The 21,554-nt window shown below is 38.4% G+C and overlaps 1 protein-coding gene across 2 annotated transcripts in view; it reads right to left on the bottom strand.

The window, feature by feature from the left end:
• MMS22L (MMS22 like, DNA repair protein) overlaps positions 1 to 21,554 on the bottom strand; it is a 91,797-nt gene that overhangs the window by 28,694 nt on the left and 41,549 nt on the right. For both annotated transcript variants that reach the window (XM_087943089.1, XM_026666588.2), the window contains exons 13-14: positions 21,228 to 21,454; positions 19,292 to 19,801 (exon numbers count right to left, since the gene is read on the bottom strand). In XM_087943089.1, the coding sequence (XP_087799215.1) occupies positions 19,292 to 19,801; positions 21,228 to 21,454 (737 nt within the window). The remainder of the gene's footprint in view (positions 1 to 19,291; positions 19,802 to 21,227; positions 21,455 to 21,554) is intronic.

Here is a 21,554-nt window from a genome sequence, read left to right as displayed (position 1 = left end):
GTGCATGCATCAAACATACATGTAACTTTTTAGATCTTATTCACAGACAAATGGTGACTTTTGTTGTCATCTACCTATTTTTCACAACGAAAAGGATAAAACTTGTAATTGTTACTCACATATATATGTACTATGCTCTTCAGCTAACCAACAGAGATCAGAGAATTAAAGAAGCATTATTGTGACATGTCTTTGCCAACTAACTGATATTGCCTCTTGCAAATTCTTGGCATAAGAAAACTTAAAATACCATGTAAAAAAATCTTATCAGTTTGTCACAACACATTCATCATGCAGTTAAAAGGATACATATTCAATAGAGATGTATGAAAGAGACATTACAGGTTTAAGCAGTATATAATTCACTCTGGAAATATAGTTTAAAATGGCATAATATTTGTAGACTCTAAAATGTTAGACAAATTTAGATTTTTAAAAGTATATAAACATGAATGTATTTCTACATCATCATTACTCTAAAACTTGTCAGTTTGTCTATCACTTAAAACACATCTGGATTTAACACTCCAATATTTGTAAAAACCAACACATAGCATGTTTATACATGAGTACAATAAATAATCTGTTTGCCCAATATTTACTCTGAAATATTTACTTGGTTACATTAAAAATTACATTTAGTAATAATTTGGCAGGTATATCTAAAATATATATATTTAAACATTTGACAATGGGCTACATGTGCACCTATGATCTTTTATTCTAATGTATATAATTTCTACCTATAAGTAACAGAGAAGCATGGCATATTTTGGTTAATTTACTAATGCAAATGAATCACTAACTTTTTGCACTAAAAAGGGCATTACAAACATAGCTGTTCTCTTTAATGTTTTTTTTTTTTACACATGTGTGTCTGAGGGAATTTATGGAGAAAAGCAATCCCAATACTTGATATATCTATTCATAGATTAAAGTGATAAAATTCAAGAAAACCTTTAACTCTTTGATTGTACTGATCAAGACTAGTTTGAAAGTTTTGGTTATAGGGGAAGTTTTTCTACAGATACCATGTATGTATGTATATATGTATGTCACAAAACTGGGCCATTCAACACCAATGATATGAAAGCACCTTCCACCAAACCATGTTGGAAAGTAATAGGATGCAGTCTCTAAAAAGGAATGTGGGATAGGATTTCTAGCTACTGTTCTGACCCAACTGGGTTCCCAAAGAGCAAACACAAAGATAGCAGCCCCCACCTTTTAAGGTTTAATAACAAATTCTGTTCCTTTACAGAAAAAAGGCTGCTTTCCACTAATTAGCTCCGACAAGAAAGAGCCTTGCCAAGTTGTTCGTCAATGCTGCCAAAAACCCAGAATAAGAACTAATGTACAAGATTCTCCAAACACGAACTAAGATGTCCACAAGTTGAGCTTCAGAACATCTTTGCTATCTGCAAAGAACACTTTTCCAAACCTGGCTTTTACACTTTTGAGGGAGGGGCCATTACCTTGCAGCCTTACTCCCGAGTCGCCTGTGCTGCTGTAATTGTTCTTACCTCCAAGCAATCCTTTGTGCACGTGCACTTGGCACAGGTTCCTCGGGAACCTCCTCATCACTGCTGCCAGCCCCCACAATCTCTGAAGGCAGCAGTCCACTCCATGATGGTCCTGGCCCCTCATCAGAGTCCTCACTCTCCTCAGCCACCTGCACCTGCTGCCAGCTAACCACAACAGCTACATGGATATATCTAGCACTGAAGTCCCAAAGGTGCTTTTTAAAAAGGCAACTGGACTTTGTTTTTTCTTGAAGACATTTCACTTCTCATTCTGAAGAACTGAAGATGCTTCTTAGACCAGAAGCGAAACTTCTTCAAGGAACAAAGAAGAAAGTCCAGTTGCCATTTGAAAAAAGCACCTCTGGGACAACCATGATCTGGAGGACCAAGAATCTCCAGAAACATTTAATGCTGAAGCAAAAATGGCTGGTTCTCTTTGCCCAAAAAGACCAGCTCAGCTTCTGTTTTTTATGAATGGGGTTTGTGCTGCAAACATGAGATTAATCTTCTGATATTAAGTCTTTTATATATTGGCAAACCAGTCTCTAACCATGCTAGAAATAATAAGAGCTATATTACTCTTAAAAAAAATCAGAGGGGACTTCCAGTAATTTCATGCCAGATAGAAAACATGAGAGAACCACAAATACTATACAAAGTGGCATTATATTGCCATTTAATTTTCAAGTTTCATCAGCATCAAAAATCCAGATATATAAGTAATTATGACATACAGTATAAAGGAAGTGGGAGGGAAATTAGCTGAGACAGCTAATGATAGTTGACTAGGTTTTTAAGTTGAGGCAAATTAGTAGCTGGTCTACTAATACAAATGCTGCAGTGCACTGAAAATGGTAGTTGCTGTTGGATAAGAAACCAAATGCCATTTCATTATTCTGTGCTTTAAGGCAGGGGTCCCCAACCACCGGTCCGCGGACCGGTACCGGTCCGCGGAACAACTCCTACCGGGCCGCTGGCTTGCTGGGCGCCGCCATCTTTTTTTGATGAAAAAGTGCTTCCGGTGAGCTTTTCCGGGTAGAAAGCTCACCGAAGCACGTTTCATCAAAAAGATGGCGGCCTATGCTCGTGAGCTTTTCCGGGTAGAAAGCCATTTCTCCGGAAAAGCTCATGAGCGTGCGCCGCATCTTTTTGATGAAAAAGTGCTTCCGGTGAGGTCACCGGAAGCACTTTTTCATCAAAAAGATGGCGGCGCCAGCTGATGCCGGTACCGGGCAGCGCGCCCAGCTGATGCGGTACCGGGCCGCGGCGTAAAAAAGGTTGGGGATCACTGCTTTAAGGCTTTTTTTTTTTTAAAAAAAAGATTCTTCCTGGAATTTTGGGCAAGAGCAATTACACAGAAAACTTGGAATTGCTAAGAACACCTACCATCATTTTTTTAGGATTAAGATGCTTTTGTCAGATTTTTAGGTCAGAGTAACCTTTTGCTTGAGATAGGTGCGTTTATTGGTTTTATTTTTACTGGCTTTGAATGAATTTGAAAGAAAGGATAGGGAAATCAATACAAAGCAAGACAATGGGCTATCAAGCCTCTGGCTATACTTGCTTTTGGTTTGGACTCACATACAATTTTGCAACATGCTGAGACTGAGGAGGATTAGCCTGCTTGTGTTGAGTAAACCAATGATACCCAATAAACAGTTTCTGTTGTAAACCCCTTAGGATGTGCAAAGCCACACTAGTTGGCATTAGACCAGATAAGCTGTGGAACTAGTTGTAATCTCATTTAGACCTGAGCTGATCCTCCTGTCCTTTCACTCCACAGGATCAAGAAAAACCACCAAGCAAGCAGATGTATTAACAGCAGCACTGCTGGCTGGATGTGTATCATAAATTCCTCTCTCTCTCTCTCTTTTTGTGAACATTTGAATGTAGCTTGAACTGAGCCAGAGAAATCAATGGACTGCAGAACTTATTAGTACTCTTATTATTATTGCAGGGTATTTTCTATTTACAGGAGAGCAACCTATTACTGGGTTAGTTCTGGAAACTTGACCTTACATGGGGACCGCTTCCTCTTTTGGTTAGCACTTTTTATTCTTGGGTGCGGTTCAGGATGAACCATTAATTGACAGATAGGTCTCACTTACTGACCTCTCATTCAGAAACTGTTCGAAGGTGCAACGGTGCTGAAGAAGTTATAAGACCAGTCTTATAACTTATAAGACCAGCAACTGATCCCCAAAGTTCCACCCATTCTAGTACCCCCACTAATTGCAATTTAGGCACTTGGCAAGTATCCCGTGGTCAGGTGATCACCATTTGTGACCTTTGCAGTCAGCTTTCTACAAAGTCAGTGGGGAAGCTGCCAAGGAAAGCCACATGTCACTGGTAAATTCTCTCCTGGTTTTCCTCTGCAGCACACTGCACCCTCCTTCCCATAGCCTCCCTTTGCATGCATAGTGCGCTCCCTCCCTCAGCCTCCCTGCACTTGCACATGTCCTCCTTCCCTTGGTTGCTACACTATAGCACCTCCCCCGCCAACCCATGCACAGGCTATGCTGGGCCAATCAGGGTCTCCTCCACCCCTCTGTGGTACCCCAGCACTCTTTATTTGGGACTCCTGCTACTTCCTGCTTAATGATCTGCATATCTTGGGGTTACAATGGAAGGAGGACTGCTTGGATTGCTATTGTTAAGCAATGTAGTCATTTGACACTGCACTTTACAACTACAATACTTACTAATGGCAATACTGATTCCAATTGCCATTGTAACTCAAGGATTATTGGTACATACTGAAGTATTTTTGAGAGATCTCTTTTCTCTCTTCCCCTCCCTCCCTCTCTTTCCATTTGCATGAGTGGAGAGCATGCACGCCTACACCTAACACACCCACTCACCCACCCACCAACAGAGGCCAGGCTGCCAAGTTGTAAAGGTTGGGGATCGCTACTCTAGAGCAGAGCACATGGCTGCATCTAGTTGGCTTTGACTTATTTTTAATAAACCAAGAGGTATCAGACCTGGTTAGAAATTTGGTAAATCTGAAACTTGTAATCTAGACTTGAAAACTGAAAAAAAAATAATGACAAATCACATATGTACTGTTGCCAAGAAAATAAAATAGCTGGTTCACACATTAGCTTGACTCTATTTTTTTAAAATTAGGACTAAAATTTCTCCAAATTTCCCATCTGGCTGAATAATTATCAGTATTCCCACACTTGTAGCTTGCCCCCATCTTTTCTGTCCTCTAACTCTACAGTACATGTGCCTATGAATGGATGGTTAGTGCCACCATTATATGTGCTTTCATACTTAGTAAAAGAGATCTGCAGATGAGAATCTGACAATCTCCAGATAAGCACAAAATCATTTCAATAACAATAAAGCAGTTTTTCTTCTTCTTAACATCTCCACCTACAAATGTAGGTAAGTCGTACAAATCAAAGTGAAGAATCTTGCTGGTAGAATTATCATCATAGTTATGCTGAAAAATCCAAGTATGTGGCACGACACTCAAAAGAGAGGCAAATTTTACTTCATGTCTATATCATCAATTTCCACGTGCTGTCACAAAGCAGCCATGTAGGCCAGACACGTATTAAAGGGCAGAGAGGGTCAGGTCAGATGTGTAATACAGATGCTGCAAATTGCCACTGACCCACTGTAGACAGCTATAGCAAACATGCCCTTCTCATTAATCTTAATCTACCTCCCTGGTATATTTGGGCTGAATGCAGCCAGAAGAATTCAGATTGTTCTTCAATCTGATTTAGCAGGGAATGGATCAGAGCTCTTGTTTGAATAGGTCCACCACAGGATTTAACTGAGGGTTGGCAGGGGCTTCCTTAGGCAACTCTAAAAGCTTCATTACAACACGGCTCAAAAATAATCATCCCTGCTAACCTAATGTCTAAATTCAAACTCTTTTACAGCATGATCTGAAGTCACGAAATTCAACACGGTGTCTTTCTCTGGTTTGAAGAGACACAGTAACATCCAATTCAATTTAGCTATGTGACAGAAATTACTTTATAGCTTCTGCGCTATCACTTTAAAGCTGTCTTGATATGGTAATGTTTCACCTCTTGCCCACTTCTCCTTCCGAAGTAAAGGAGTCCCATTTAACATAATCACTTAATAACTGCAAAGCGATGGGTATCAGAACCCTAATTCTTCTAATATTTGCCAAACCCAGCTCTTTTGTAATAACAATAACACCATGATAGCAAACTGTAAATCTGTGTAATTATAGTTTAATTGTATTGTGAGGCATGCATTAATCACAAAGTTTAAGTGCCAAGGATAGAATTATAATAATTCTGTAAAACAAATTTAAGCTAGCTAAGTAGGTCAAAACCACTAGCATGCAACAGGAGACCTTTGGGAATTTATCAGTTAATGGCTATTTATGTGCAAATGAGTGCCCTACAACCCTCCAAAATCCTGTGTAGCCGAAGGGTATTTCTGTTAACCAGGAGCATGCTTAACTGCTGAGGCATAAATTAAACCATTTATTGGAATTATTTTAATTCCTTTCTACCCTCATTCTCACTGCACAATTTACAGTGTTCATTTACATGGAGATGGAGCTGCTAAGGACTTTCCAGAACAGTTCTTGTTTAGGGGGAGAAAAAAAGTTTTATTAAAGCAGTACCAATCACTCAATCTTCTGACCTTCTAAAAGGTGGCTGGAGTCATTAAAAATTCCAGAGGTTCAGTATGGCACAACAATGCAACAGGAAAAAGGCACTCTTTCGTAATAAATTAAATGAAATGCAGCCTTCCACCCATATGGAATTGAAAAGATAACAATGAGCATTCTGTCAACTGCATTTCTCTGCCATGTTCCTGAAGCAAAGACATGGAAAAAAAATTGCTTATATAAACAGATAAAAAGGGAAATTTAAAAGCAAAAACAACATTGAGGAAGATTTTATTTCTTTTAAGGCAAAAGAAAGAAATACTGAGTTTTGCTAAGGAAGTATACTACCTTGTAAACAATACTGAAAAACAATCTGGCCCTTTGTTTAACTATCATCCATTTCCAAGCAATGAAACTCTTCTTCTCTATAAGGGAAATATGGAAGGAGTTATTGAATTTTTTCTTTCTTCTGATGGTCAGTTTTTTATTCTTTTCAAGGTTTTATTTGTCTTTGTTGGAATTTTTTTTATTGGGTTGTGTTTAGACTATTAAGTTGCTTTGGTGACCTTTTTGGGGGTCAAAAAAAGGTTATGTTTTTATTAAGTGAAGATTATAAGTACTGACATAAACTTATTTTAAAAAAAAATTTAAATCAAATTTCTTTATTAATATAACTGACTTGCTCAGCATCAATTTGAACCACAGAATTTCTTTCTGTAGTAACACTGGCTCCATTTCTGTATTCATGAATCATTAATAAAATCTTCATACATTTCAAATCTGACCTGATCTACTTGTTTTGATTTAAACATTTAATTTTTTTGCAGATTCACTTACCTGTCACACATTATTGAGATTCAACATAATGATTACTTGCACACTGCATGTTACAATCAAGTAGAGTTACTAGACCAAATTCTAGACCTCAATGTTTCCTTCATACAATTTCAAGAAAGTTACGGTAGATTAATTTTACATTACTTCCATTGTAAGAACTGATAAACATAAAGTAATAAAGTGAACCGATTAATTCATAGTTTTCATTACACATATAACATAAAATTTGCACTAGGAGGTCCTACATATTTGTTGATTATATGGTCCCCCCATTGATTGAAATACAGGTAGTCCTTGACTTACAACAATTCGTTTAGTGACCATTTGAAGTTACAATGGCACTGAAAAAAGTGAATGATCATTTTTTCAAACTTACGACCATTGCAGTATCCCCATGGTCACATGATCAAAATCCAGACACTTGGCAATTGACTCGTATTTATGACAGTTACAGTGTCTTGGAGTCATGAGGCAAATCATTGTGGCAAGGTAGGTCATAAAGTGGGCCAAAACTAATTTAACAAATGTCTCACTTAGCAACGTAAATTTTGGGCTCAATTGCGGTCTTCTCAAGCCGAGAACTACCTGTACAAAATTATTCCCTGGGAAGATGTGAAGAAGAGAAGCAGAGAAGAAGCATGAAGCGTGATCATACTTACCTGAAAGGAAAATGATAAGAAATTAATGACCATCCCCTCTAAGGAAGGCTTGAGAGAAATATTTAATACACATGTTCGCATGCACACAAAAGCTGCACAATACCCATTTTCCTTAAATTAGGATTGCCAGTTGAACTCAAATCTAGAAATCCAAACTGCTAGGACAATAAACCTATGCAGGAACCCACACTTCAAAAAGAGGGTTAGGGAAATAATAAATTGATACTAATTAAATTATTGACTAAAGTCAATTGTCTATATGATATTCTGTTTACAAAGTTAATTGATGCCCATCTGCACTTACCAATTGATTTCTTGCATATACTATTTTCTCAAACAAAAATGTACAAGGATCCCCCACAGACACAAGTATCCACATTTCCCCTCTTTCCAGAAGTAATAGGAAAAAAGGAAAAACATTGGTTAAGAGGAAGAGGTAGTTGTACAAAGAGAAAAGGAAAAACAACTGAATGCTAAGGCATATTGAGGTTTGATGTTAATGCCTTGTTCTAATGCATCAAAGAGTTGGAAGTCAATGCCTTTCTCTCTCTCTCCCCCGCCTTCTTTCCCTCACTTTTCCCTTCCCTATTTTCTTTACTATTTTCTTTTGTATTTTCCTTGTAGGCTGTATTATAAACTAATAAAAATAATAATTAAAAAAATGAATGATAAGGCACGGTATCTAGAAAAAGCAAAGAGAACAAATGTGCAGTGCAGATTCAAAAACTGTTTGCTTGGGTGTTATAGAAAAAAGGTAAAGTTTTGAGACAAACAGCCTGTTCCAAGTTAAAGTTCTAGGCTAAGCTTCAAGTGAACCCATATGTTGTAAGAAGAAACCTGCAACTCTGCACTTCTTGCTTATTCCTTAGCTTTCAATTTCCCAATTTCCTAATTCCCAGCTGCTTGGGAGACAAAGAATCTGTCGTCCTCCAAGGCCACTTATTAATTCATTTCCATATAGTTCATAACTTGTTGTTTGCATGTCACTGATCCCATTTTTACCCAATGTCAGCTTTGGAAGCCATATTAGCACCAGACGCTTCCACATTGCCACATTCTTGAGCCTGGGGAAATGGGAGGAGGGAATTTCTTGGAGTGTATGTGGTTAGACACAACAGCATTCTTCTGCCAAGTCAAGGCCATGTTATTTCTGCACCTGGCTGAGGAGGGGTTGAGGAGACGTCTCAAGTTGGGACAGATGGTGATTGGAGCATGTGATGCAATGAGGAATGCAGGGGGTGGATTTGTAATTTTTTACTTATTGGAGGGATACTTGGAACTTTCAGATTTGGGGTTTCCCAGATGTGCCAGTTTATTACTCTAATAAAAGGAACATTTGAGAAGATGTCTATCTCGGAGTTATTGGTTGGAGTTGAGGTTTTCTGGAACGCTGACACCCAACCTGATACCCTCCAGAGGGGCTGAACCTCCATTCCCAAAGCTCATCCTGGTTGGGAATGATAAGACTTGAAGTTCAGTCCAGCTGTAAAGCACAAAGGAGGTTGTTATATGCTACAGTATTTATAAAAACTAATTTAGGAAATAAAACTGTATTTATAGAAAAACAAACCCTATGCCTATGCGCAGATTTTTTAAAGGGAGCCCATCAGCATGAGAAATATTTTTTTAAAAAAATCCAAATGAGATTTCAGGAGAAGGATCTAAAATGCAGAAGATAGGTGTCAAAGAACTCATGAGAGAACGAGGAAGAAGAGAAAATTATATTGCTAAGTTCCAGTTTTGGAGGATCTCAAAGTATTTATTCTGAGGAATTTGATGCAAATGAATTCACTGATACTGTAGTTTCAGAACTGCCAAATGCATACGTGAAGGGATGAAATAAGATCCTCTCCCAAAAGAAAAGAAAATAAGCTGAACTTTTAAATAACTCTATAATTAAATAACCCATCATATATTTCACAACAAAAATGCTATTTCATCCTACATACTGACTGCAGGTAGTTCTTGACTTACAACAGTTCATTTAGTGACTGTTCAAAGTTACAACAGCAGTGAAAAAAGTGACCAATGACCATTTTTCACCACTGCAGCATCCTCTTGGTCACACATTCAGATGCTTGACAACTGGTTCACGGCTGCAGCGTCCCAGGGTGACGTGATCACCTTTTGCGGCTTTCCAACAAGCAAAGTCGATGGGAAAGCTGGATTCATTTAACAACCGTGTTACTAATTGAACCAACTGCAATGGTTCACTTTAACAACTGGGGCAAGAAAAGTCATAAAATGGAGCAAAACTCACTCAACAAATTTCTCACTTCACAACATAAATTCTGGACTCAATTGTGGACGTAAGTTGGGGACTGCCTGTAGTTATTTCATATATCTCCCAATCTGTTTTTTTTGGTTTTTTTTTAAAGGGAAAAAAAATCATTTTTTCTCTTTCCCATCCCTAATTGTGGAATATTGAAACCGGGAATAATACTGTCAATCATGACCACTGTGCTCAGGCCACTCCCATCGCACCATTAAAGCAAATGGTACGGCGTAGCATCAATCCTGTCAGCAGATGCAGCCAGGATAGTTAGAGATTGCTTCTATCATTATACAAACCAGATGACTGTTCTCTAATCCGACCAAAGCTAATAAGTACCATCAACCTGTCACTTCCTACATGTCAAATTCTAACACTGCAGCATCAAAGAGGGTTTTTTTCCCCCCTCCCTTTTACATTTCGATTCTTTTGCTGGCAGCAGTGAGTAGCCTCCCGTTCTCCTCAGTTCTCCCATGGTGTGTTCGAATGCAGCATATTTGCACACCGGGGTTACTCCCAGTCTGAATAGCAGGCATCCCCTACTCACTGAGCTCATCTGCGGCCCATGTGCTAGGCAATTTAGATCCAATCAGCCCTTATTTAGCTCAAGAGTAATGAGTAGCATAGTGACACAGACTTAAGCCTGACCCTTAGGACACTGCTCATCAAGCAGGAAAACTGTGACAAAATCATTCATCTTCCACCCGCTGGCAAGAAATAATACTCACACTCACTGTATTACTTTTCAAGGTAAGGGGGAAGGGGAGCCCTGAATTTTCATGATGCGAGACATTAATTTGCAGAAAGCTGAATTCTCCTAAACCCCCCTGTTGCTATGAGCTCACGGGGAGAGGCCTTAGGAGACCGAAACGGAATAAAGAAAATTGCTTTGGCTTTCTTTCATTTTAAATAAGCCCTAAATCTGACAAGTTATCCTAAAGACAAGATACACAGAAGACCCATATACAGAATATAGACCCAAATGTGCGCATGTAAATATGTCTGTCTAGTTTATGGTTTTGTGTTTGTATTTCTGGCGTGTATGAAATATATATATATTTCATAGATCCTTCCAGTTAATCAGTTGAATCGGTTAATTCAAATTTAGAGTTCAACACCAACTGATTATTTTTTTTTAATTGCCTTGGTTCAATGAAAAGGGGAAAAAAACCTTGCACATTTCAATAAAGAGCCATTTTTCCCCCTCAGCAGCTGCAAAGAAAGAAGTATGAAGAAGGAAGTTCATTCAAGGGAAAAAACACTGTAGCTTTGAAAGTGGAGTGCTTCAACCAGAAAATAGATGTACATTGATGTTCTTCAGGGTTCACATATTTTCCTAAACAACTGTGAGCCATGAGCAGCAGGCGCTCGGTATACTTTCAAATGGAAAGTACTTATTTTTCTTAAAGCATATTTTGGTAGATTTACTCTTTCACAACAGTAAATCATGTATAGCTGACAGGTAGGTTGCTGAACAAGTATAAGAACTTATAAAATGGTCACAGCAGTGCGGAAAAGGAATATAACAAAGTTCTGAAACCTCAGAAGTCTGAGGAAAGTGATATAATTTCAGAGTTACCGTATTGGCAAGCAGTACTTCTTAATCTTCCAGCAAGCTAGTTCAGTGCAACACATCTTTAAGAGGATAGAAGACCAGGAGAGGAGATTTAGCAACTCAATATTCCAATATAGATTTATTCAAAGAAGATAAAACTAAATCCTGAAAAATAGCTAAACACCCACCCATCCCGAAAAAAAAAAAGCTTGGAACCTTCCAAAAATGTCAGAAGGCAAAAATTCCTCAAAATTCTAGAATGCTGGAAAGAAAACAAAGCGTGCTCAATTTTTGGGGAGACAGTATACTCCAAAGGTAATACATGTATCCATATAGGGCAGTGATGGCTAACCTTTTTGTCGTTGCGTGCCGAAAGTGCATGCGTGTGCATGCAAGAGTGCGCATGCGTGCCTAATGCATGCGTAATGCAATGCACGTGCAACCCCCTCGCGCTCCCCCTGCCCCCCCTGCGCATGTGCACGTGTCTTCCACATTCATCCCACCCCCCACGCATGCACGGCAGATACCCCAAAATCAGCTGGCTGGTGGGAGGGACGCATGCATGCACAGTGGAACTGAGCTGGGGCAATGGCTCGCGTGCCCGCAGAGATCGCTCTGCGTGCACTTCTGGCATGTGTGCTATAGGTTCGCCATCACGGATATAGGAGCTGTGCAAGGCATTTGAAAGAAGAGCTTTGCAAAATTTTTGTATTGTTACTGCTAGATAGGCATAATGAAAACTAATATGCACGTAGCCTTTGCACCTAAGAACCATAGAAAAAATAATTACCTAAATTAGAGCCAGTTAATTATGTTTGGGAAAAGGACCACTGTAAAAGCTTAGATTGTTACACTAGTTAAATCTGATCTCAGAATTTATATGTCCCTTTCAGGAGTATTCCAAAGGATTTACTATATTAGAAAAACGTATTTAATAAACTAATACTGAACTCCTAAAATAATATTCATCGTATATAAAGATGGAGAACTTGCTGTTGGGTTCAGAGATCATCCCACAGGGCATTTTTGACAAAAATATAAGGACACTCTTTATTCTCAGCCACGCAAAGACTATTTATTCCCATAATATATAGAAAACACTCACATCTCTCTGAAAACAGGTGTGGTGCACCATTAATCAAATTATTCTTTCTCTTTCTTATTGTTGCTTTCACTATAACCTAACTCTAAAAAATGTGGGGTTAGATTGTGGAGCGGACTCGGAGATGATGACCATTTTTAGAAAATTTTGACCAGAGCCTAAATAAAGAAAAAGAAACTCAACAATTTTGTCAGGTGTGAAGTTCTCATTCATAAAACCTCAGCGAACCAGCAGCCAGATAATTACATTTTGCCAGTGATTCATCTTATCTACAGTTTTAAGATATATAACTTCCTTTCTGTCCACATGACTCAAGCATCTGAAGTTAGTTCAATTTCCAAAACATGTTAGTATGAACATTATACAGAATTTGTAGTTATCTTTCCTGTATACAGGCTTTAATGGCCACGATATCTATTCGTCACCAATGAAATCCATGATCAAGCAGGTGCCTCAAGGGTGCTTTTTCAAAAGGTAGCTGAGGAGGAAGAAGAAAACGTTTCGCTTCTCATTCAAGAAAATTCATTGGTTGTGATGGTGGGGGAATGGAAGGATAGTTACTGATCAAGCAGATAATTTTATTTTCTTTTTCTTTTACCATTCTTATTGGATACTCAAAATTTGAAAGCATGGACAATTTTAAGAAAATGGAAGAAGACTTTTGTGCTACTTCCTCCTCCCCCAAAGAGATTTCACTAACAGACGTTTTTTTATGATATCACCCAGATTCTCTTACATTAATTCTAGAAAAAATATGCACACCTGAACAACCCAAAAACTTGTGAATAACATGGATTTATCCACTTGTAAAATACATTTAGGAACAAAGAGTTTCGTGACCTGAGAAGAGAACAACAGAAGCAAATGCTTCTGTGCAAAGTATACTACCTAGTTAGCTATTGCAAGAAAATCTCACAAACTGACTACAACAACAGGAAAAAAAAATGCCTTGGGTACAATCCCAAAAGAACTGGAGCACAAACAGCTTGCATCCTATGATGACACTTTAACACCATCACACAATATCTACCTATCTTATAAGGAGAAATTTCCCAACAGTTAGAACAATTAATCAGTGGAACAACTTGCCTCCAGAGGTTGTGAATGCTCCAACACTGGAAGTTTTAAAGAGGAGATTGGACAATCATTTTTCTGAAATGGTGCAGGGTTTCTGGCCTGAGCAGACGGCTGGATTAGAACTCGAAGGTCCCTTCCAGAGGTGGTATTCAGCAGGTTCTGACCAGTTCTGGAGAACCGGTAGCTGAAATTTTGAGTAGTTTGGAGAACTGGCAAATACCACCTTTGACTTGTCCTGCTCCCATCTATTCTCTGCCTTCCGAGTCCCAGCTGATTGGCTGGGTCTTCTTTTGTTGCCCTGCACAGAAGAATGGAGCTGGAAAGCAGGTTAGTAGGGTGGGGAGGGAATGGGATTTTGCAGTAACCTTCCCCCAGGAGTGGGGAGGGAATGGGGATTTTACAGTATCCTTCCCCTGCCACACACACCAAGCCATACCACACCCACCAACCCACGCCCACAGAACAAGTAGTAAAAAAATGTGAATCCCACCACTGGTCTCTTCCAACTCTGTTATTTTATATTCTGTATTCTATCTCAGGTCCTTGGGAAGGACTCAGTTGGTGAATAAAAATACCAAATCCAGCCTAACCATTTTGGGTGACTGCGCAACAATCATAATAAATTAAACTTGTACACTGCCTGATTCTCAATGACTGATTATAAGAACAAGTCAGAAAGAGTTGTCATATTTAAATGTTTCGTGATCTGTTAAGCCTTCCACACAAGAAGCACAGCAATCAATATGCCTTTTACTCTAAGATTATATTAACAGAATCTTGCAAGAGTGAGTGAAAATATTTCTCTCCTTCTTTCCTTTTATAATCTGGAAAGCTAGGAAGGATTCCTTCCTTCTGAAATGCTTCCCATGTGCTCTCTTTCCTTCTCTGGACCAAGATATTTTATACCTAATAATTGTGCAGTCTGTAGCTCTTTCTTCCGCCTCTCAAGGTCATTCCCACATACAACAACTCTACCGTTTTTATTCTAGTAATTGATGCACGCAAATATAAGAAGCTGCCTTATCATGACTGGAATCTACCTAACCTGGAAAATAGATTACCGGAATATCAGAAAGTTCGACTTGTGCAAAACTTTGATTCTGATCATAGGCTAGAAATCCTATCTATCTGTCTGTCTGTCTGTCTGTCCGTCCATCTGTCTATCTGATTTATATAGCCACCCAACACACAATGACTCCAGGTGGCATACAATATTAAAAATCCAAAGTTAAAAATTCACAATTTAAACTCTTCTGCCCCCTACTTTGGCATTGGGGGCTTTTTTAGATTATATTATAACAAACAAAGACTGCATGCAATCCACCCATTTCAGAGTTATGGATTAAGGACTGAGAAATCCTCCATTTAAATTTTCAGATTTATGAACTTTACTGACTAGCTGTGATCCATTTAGTATATCAACCTATTTCATGAGTTTGTTGCAAGAATAAATTAGAAGCAGTGAATAAATGTAATGGAAAAACAGTCTAAGACCTATTTCCTTTCTCTTCTCTGTATTTCTTTTAAATATAAAGGTTAAGTGTGTAGAAAAAGGAGCTTTGAAATCCTTGCGTTGGAGAAAAAAGGGAATACTTATAAGACCTTTCTACTCATACTTTATCTCAATAATTTTTTTCATAGTACATTATAAATCCTAAAAAATAAAAGGGATTATAGTGCAAACAGAGCGACAAAGTGGCTCAGTGGCTAAGACACTGAGCTTTTTGATCAGAAAGGCTGGCAAGTTCGAATCCCTAGCACCGCATAATGGATTGAGCTCCCATTACCTGTCTCAGCTTCTGCCAACCTAGCAGTTTGAAAGCATGTAAAAATGGAAGTAGAAAAATAGGGACCACTTTGGTGGGAAGGTACCAGCGTTCCGTGCACCTTCGGTGTATAGTCATGCCAGTCACATGACCACGGAGACGTCTTTGGACAGAGCTGGCTCTTTGGCTTTGTAACGGAAATGACCACCGCCTCCTAGAGTCGGGAACAACTAGCACGTATGTGCAGGGGAACCTTTACCTTTACCTTATAGTACAAAAGTTGACAGTCCTTTAACTACAATGTGGATGACAATAATTAAACCACAATTTGGGCTATCACTTTGTAAAATGAAAAAAAAAAAGGAAGAAAATCTTGCAATTTTTATGATCATTTCAAGTAGAATGTGATTACCAAAAGTCTATATGATATGTTAAAGGGGATTGGTAAAACTATTTGACATTCTAATCTTTAAATACTAAGGCATTTAGTTAACACAGCAAAGTCAGTATTTTCATAATGCTACTTAATCAGCAATAAAGGAATGCTCCTGTGAGCCATCATCTTGGGTTAGCAGAAAAGTGGCATATGAAGTTATTATTAACTAACTGCCTATAGGGAGCTGCTTCTGTCTTTAATCAATGATCTCACTTCCTATCTACTTGCAAATTCTGACAGCCATAGAACTATTACATTCAATGCGGTTGCCAGAGATATTACATTTATGCAAGTAGTTGATATCTTATTCCCATCTGGATCTTTAAGTAGAAAGAATTGTTACAGTGGTACATTTTCCCCTTCGCCAAATCAGAAAAGCAAACCAAGAGTGCAAATGATTAATCTGGCCAAATATTGCAATATTGCTCTGTAATCCAATTTTCCCCATGTACATGTGCATACACACACACATATGCAAAGTAAAGTGCAATTCTTCTATCTATAGATTAGATAGATAATAGATAATAGATAGATGATAGATAGATAGATAGATAGATAGATAGATAGATAGATAGATAGATAGAATAAGATATCTCGTTCAACTCTAGAGTCAGGAGAGAATGATCATGACAAGGGACTGATGTTAACAGTCTGCCCAGCTCACTTTAGAGAGTGAGATGGGAGTTATATAAATTTAATTAATAAAAATAAATTCAACCCGAGATTAAATTACCGCTAACCAGTACAAAACACAGATTTAGCATGTAGCTTCTGCTATGAATTTGGCTCAAGAAGCTGGATCAGGTCCATCATAGCTATGGCAGCCCTGGATCTCTGAGGTGCTTCTGACTCTGAGCTCAAAAACAGGAAATACCCCAAAACCATCAAGTCTACAGAACTCCACTGTCAACTTGGTCACAGCGTCAAGGAAGTCAGACAGAAGCAGTAGTTCTATTCAAATGGTTAATCAAACTTTTGTTAACATGCATTATTTTTAAAGCAATTGCTGTTCACTCTTCCTTAATCTGAAAAGTTTGTTTATTTAATTTTAAAGACTATTCTCAGGGGTGGGTTCCTACCGCTTCTGTCCACCTCTGTAGAACCGGTTGCTCCGAAGAGCAGCAAACATAGGACCGGTTCTGTGTCTGCTGCTGTTGTGGCCCACCCGCCCGCCCGAGCTCTTACCTGACCTTTATTTCCTGCTTTTTCAACTGCAGCTGCTTTGCACGACACAGCTGCAGTTGAAAAAGCAGGAAAAAAGGGCTTTTCCAACCGCTGCACACTTGCACGCAGCGCTGCTCAGCTGTCTGGGCAGCTCAGCAGGTTGTAAATTGCACTCGCGCAACTTGCGCATGACGCTAAGACAGAACATGTAGTTATACCAGTCGAATCCCATTCTTGACTATTCTGTGTTCATATAGACTATTCAAGACCAAAGGACCTTCTAAGGCAGGGGTGTCAAACTCAATTTCATTGAGGGCCACATCAGGGTTATGTTTAACCTTGGAGGCTGGGTGGGTGTGGTCAGGATGGGCTGGGCCAGATCAACTTCCCTCGTGTCGGGAGTCCCTGTGGTGGCCTGAGTCCTCTGCCACTGAAAACGTAGCTTGGATGGCTGCGACGGCCTCCTGCAACCCTCTGCCAGTGAAAACGGAGCTCCAAGCTCCATTTTTGCTGGCAGAGAGTTGCAGGAGGCCGTCGCAGCCACCCAAGCTACATTTTTGCTGCAGAGGCACCGTGGACCGGTCCTTCACTGTTTCCAGGATAGCCCCATGGCCCAGATTGAAGCACCTCACAGGCTGGATCCAGCCCCCGGGCCTTGAGTTTGACACCCCTGTTCTAAGGTAATATGCATGGCACACTTCAGAACAAACGAAGAATGAATGGGTCCAGCTTCTACATGGTTTTTTGTTTTTAAAATACCAACTTAAGCCAATTTATAAAGACTCTCCTAATAAATCACCTGTATTTTGTCAAATACTTTATCTTTGTTTAAACACAGCCTGGGGGAAAAAAATCAGCTGTCCTTGGATTTGTAAGCTACTGACAGGAGAAGTCAAACTATTCAGACAGTAACAAAGTACTTAAGGTAAATGTGTAGGTGAATTTCTTCCCAATGCTCAAAGCATATTTTCTGCAGTCCTTCCCCTACAGTGACCAATCAATAACTGCCTCATTATGGTGCATAGCAAGATGATGGGTGAAGATGACTTCTAGCTTACCTAAAGAAGTTTGTGACTTTTAGCCACAAGAGCTGCCTCCAATGCAAATTATGAACAAAAATCTGTTTACCACAAAAAGAAAGTTTGGAGGTTGCTAATGATCACACAAATCAAGGAAAACATATTTGGGCTTAATCACAACCCCCCCCCCCTTTTAACTGTTTCTTCCTTCCATGATATGATTTTTTAAAAAATATTTAACTTAATTGATGTAAAAATTGCACCTGACCTTTCTAAACTGTAGTAAGACCCTCAAAAGCATGCAGAAATCAAGAAGTCTGATTTTAGCAGTGGGATTTTTTATTTTTTGCAATGTCCCTCAGCAGCCTATCCTCACTGTGGTGAGACCATCCAAACCAACTCTTTCTGAGGAGGTACATCAGGTCTATCTCTTGTAGAACTCATAATTTGAGGCGCCTTCTGTCACAACAAAAGAGCAGAATGGAAACTACTTCTGTTATCTTATTCTCCTGTAAAGAAGATCTGATTAGTTTTAATTATTATGTTACATGGCCTGGAAGTCCCTTAGAAGACAAAGGATCAAATTTAAACAACTGCTGCCATTCATGGAGACTACTGGAATTTAACTTTCCCATCATTTGTTAAATGTTTACCATATATAGCAAATGTGGGAAGAACCTGAAGTAAGCAGATAGCTGGAAAAAATGATCAAAAACATTGCTACAATTAATGTCATACTCTTCTACTCTATTTATTTCATGGTTTGTAATGTAAGAGCCATACTGAAAAGGAGTATGACAAAAATATGTATCTTTTTCCCTAATTCTATCACTTATCATTGTTATCAGCAAGTAATGAACATGCAAGTGTCTAACAGCTCTTACATATCTCATCTATTTTTATATTAAAAAACCTGAAACTTCCAAGCTTATTTCAGTTTCTTGCTATATATGTTGGCCAAATGGGTCTCTGCAGATGACAAAATGTGTGTAAATGCTGCTCTTTATACTAACTCATAACCATTTTTGTCTGCCCTCATCTTTCTTGTTCATTAGATTTGGTACTTTCTTTCTCTCTTCATATGATACCATCCTATTACTCTTATATTATTTCAATCATATTTGTACACTTCTCTGACAGCTGTAAGAAAAAAGGGAGGTTCAGTAAAATTTTTAATAAATGCATAAATAGTACACCACATACATTATCCTGAAGCTGTGTTGAAATTAATAAAAAAGGAACTTCAGAAAACAGACATAAAAAAATTCTCACCTCAGCCTGAACAAAACAGCTTGCAGGAAGTTTAACACTGCAGTGAGTTCAGCTCCTCGGCAACCTGGCAACAACATACTAAATCCATCACACATCAGCTTTTCTTCAGAAAGGTTCAGGTATAAGCTGCTTTCAAAAACTTCTTGGACTCCATCAACATACGTGGAAAGTAGCATCCAAAGGTTTTGTTTCTGCACAAGGTCGTTTCTTGCGACTAAGAATTCTTTTGCCTTTTCACAGAAAGCCACTGAAAGTGGCTCAGCGAGCACTCTGATGTCCATGCTCTTGTCAATGTATGTTAAGATGAAAGCAAAGTAACCTTTCCAGATAAGAGCTTTCTGAGTAACACTGGTAGAAGTGGGACTGAGAAAGCGCAGAAGTTCCATCATGCGGCTAGCAACATCTTCCGTCTCTGCTAAGACCGCCAGTACCAGGAAAAGGTACAAGAAATTTTGAAGTCCAACTTCCGTTAGTTCACACATTCTTTTCTGGTGGAATTTCGAATAAATTCTGCATTATAAAAGAAAACCCACACATTTTTTTCCTTAAAATTTGTTTTGAATGTATTTATTTCACTCATTTAAAGCATTTGTACTATACCTGCCCATCTTCTAACCAACTTCCAATCAATTGTCCGTTGGATTGATGACCCCAACTAGTCTTAGTTCCATATAATTCTTTGATGGAAAATGAGTGATGTTGAAGGAATGCCTTTCTATTAAAAATGTATGACTGCATTTCACTTTGTTTATACCAGTACATTCGGAATAAGGAACAAAAAACTTCACAGAGTAGGAAACTGTAAGATGTGCCTGACAAGTGTGATGGAGCTAATGTAAATCACAAATTTCACATGAGAAACAGGCACTGTTGAGGTTTGAAATAAAAGTTTTACGTCTGTCTGCCTTTCATCAAACAGAAGCTGCTAATACATGAAGCACAAGTAATAGATATGTGATGTCCTTCAGGGAGAAAGTGAAAATTGATTTGAACAAATCTAGTAAAACATTATTATCAACTAAAGTTTTTCCTGATGTATCATCAATTGAAGTTTTTTTCTTGCTTTACACTGATCAAATTTATATTAATCTTATACAATCCAGTCTGGTTTGGAGCAGTTTGACTAAAATTCCCCATCATCAGTTGGGTCCAAAGATGAAGGAATAATCCCCAAAGATATTTAGAGCAGCAATTTGGAAAACTTCGATTTACACTTTTACCATTTAAGACTGAGTGCATCAAGAGAAAACAACCATAAAGCAAAAAACATGGTGGTTTCTATTGACTCTTTTCCATATTGCAGCTCCATAAACTTCTGAAAAGTATCTGTATCATCAAGAGTGGATTATAGCATGTGGAAGTTAATAGGAAGATATCATCAAAAAATACACAGTAATGCCTTCTGTGATTGGAATTCTTAGCATACACACTGTTTACATTGATGTGTGAATACAACTTCTGTTCAAGTGATGACTTGGGGGAAAAACACTGGGGAACCAGCAAGATAGAAAAGACTATTTAAGCAACTTTGGATGGATTCTGAAAGCTAATATATAAGAAAGGACCATCTTACTACTGACTTTCTGCTCTAACTCAAATAGTCTACTTCAAATAAATATGACGGTCAGCATGAATCGCATATTCATCTGAAAATGAAAAAAAAGGAACACCATGAATTCCTATTAATTACAGATATTTTTCATATTAAAATAAAGTCTGATTTTTCTGCAACCCTTCATTTTATGAATATTTCCGAATACTTTCTGAATATAAATCTTAAAAGAGTGATGCTTCTAAGATAAGACAAAAAGTATCCACAAATAAAAAGGACATGATGGACGAAAAATCCTATGTAAAAAACTATTAAGCTGCTCAGAATCACCTTATAAGGGAGATGGGTAGAATGAATGAATTAATTAATTAATATCCCCCATACCTTCCTTTGATCTGCTTCCATGGATGAACACCATTCATCTTGCCTGCTTTCCTCATTATTTGTGCCAAAATGCGAAGAAAAAATTGGAAACTGTTGCAGGATATATACATGTCAGGTGTATGTATGTCACTGCAGTAGCTCTTTATCAACTCATACATAGATAAGGGTGTCTTGCTTATATTTGCAAGACCTTTAAGACCAAACCAAGGAATGGTAAAGGGGTTGTTCTGCAAAAAAAAAAAAAAAAAAGTTTCGTAACATGGCATATGCTTTCAACTTTCTTCCACAAGTTATTTTATCACAACCAATCAGATGTCTAATAGCTGT

The sequence above is a fragment of the Notechis scutatus genome, chromosome 1 (assembly GCF_049901735.1).
Source record: "Notechis scutatus isolate UNSWTSFEM ecotype Mainland chromosome 1, rNotScu1.2, whole genome shotgun sequence".
Classification (NCBI taxonomy): domain Eukaryota; kingdom Metazoa; phylum Chordata; class Lepidosauria; order Squamata; family Elapidae; genus Notechis; species Notechis scutatus.
Note: the sequence above shows the minus strand (reverse complement) of the source record. Positions and strands in the feature narration are given on the sequence as shown.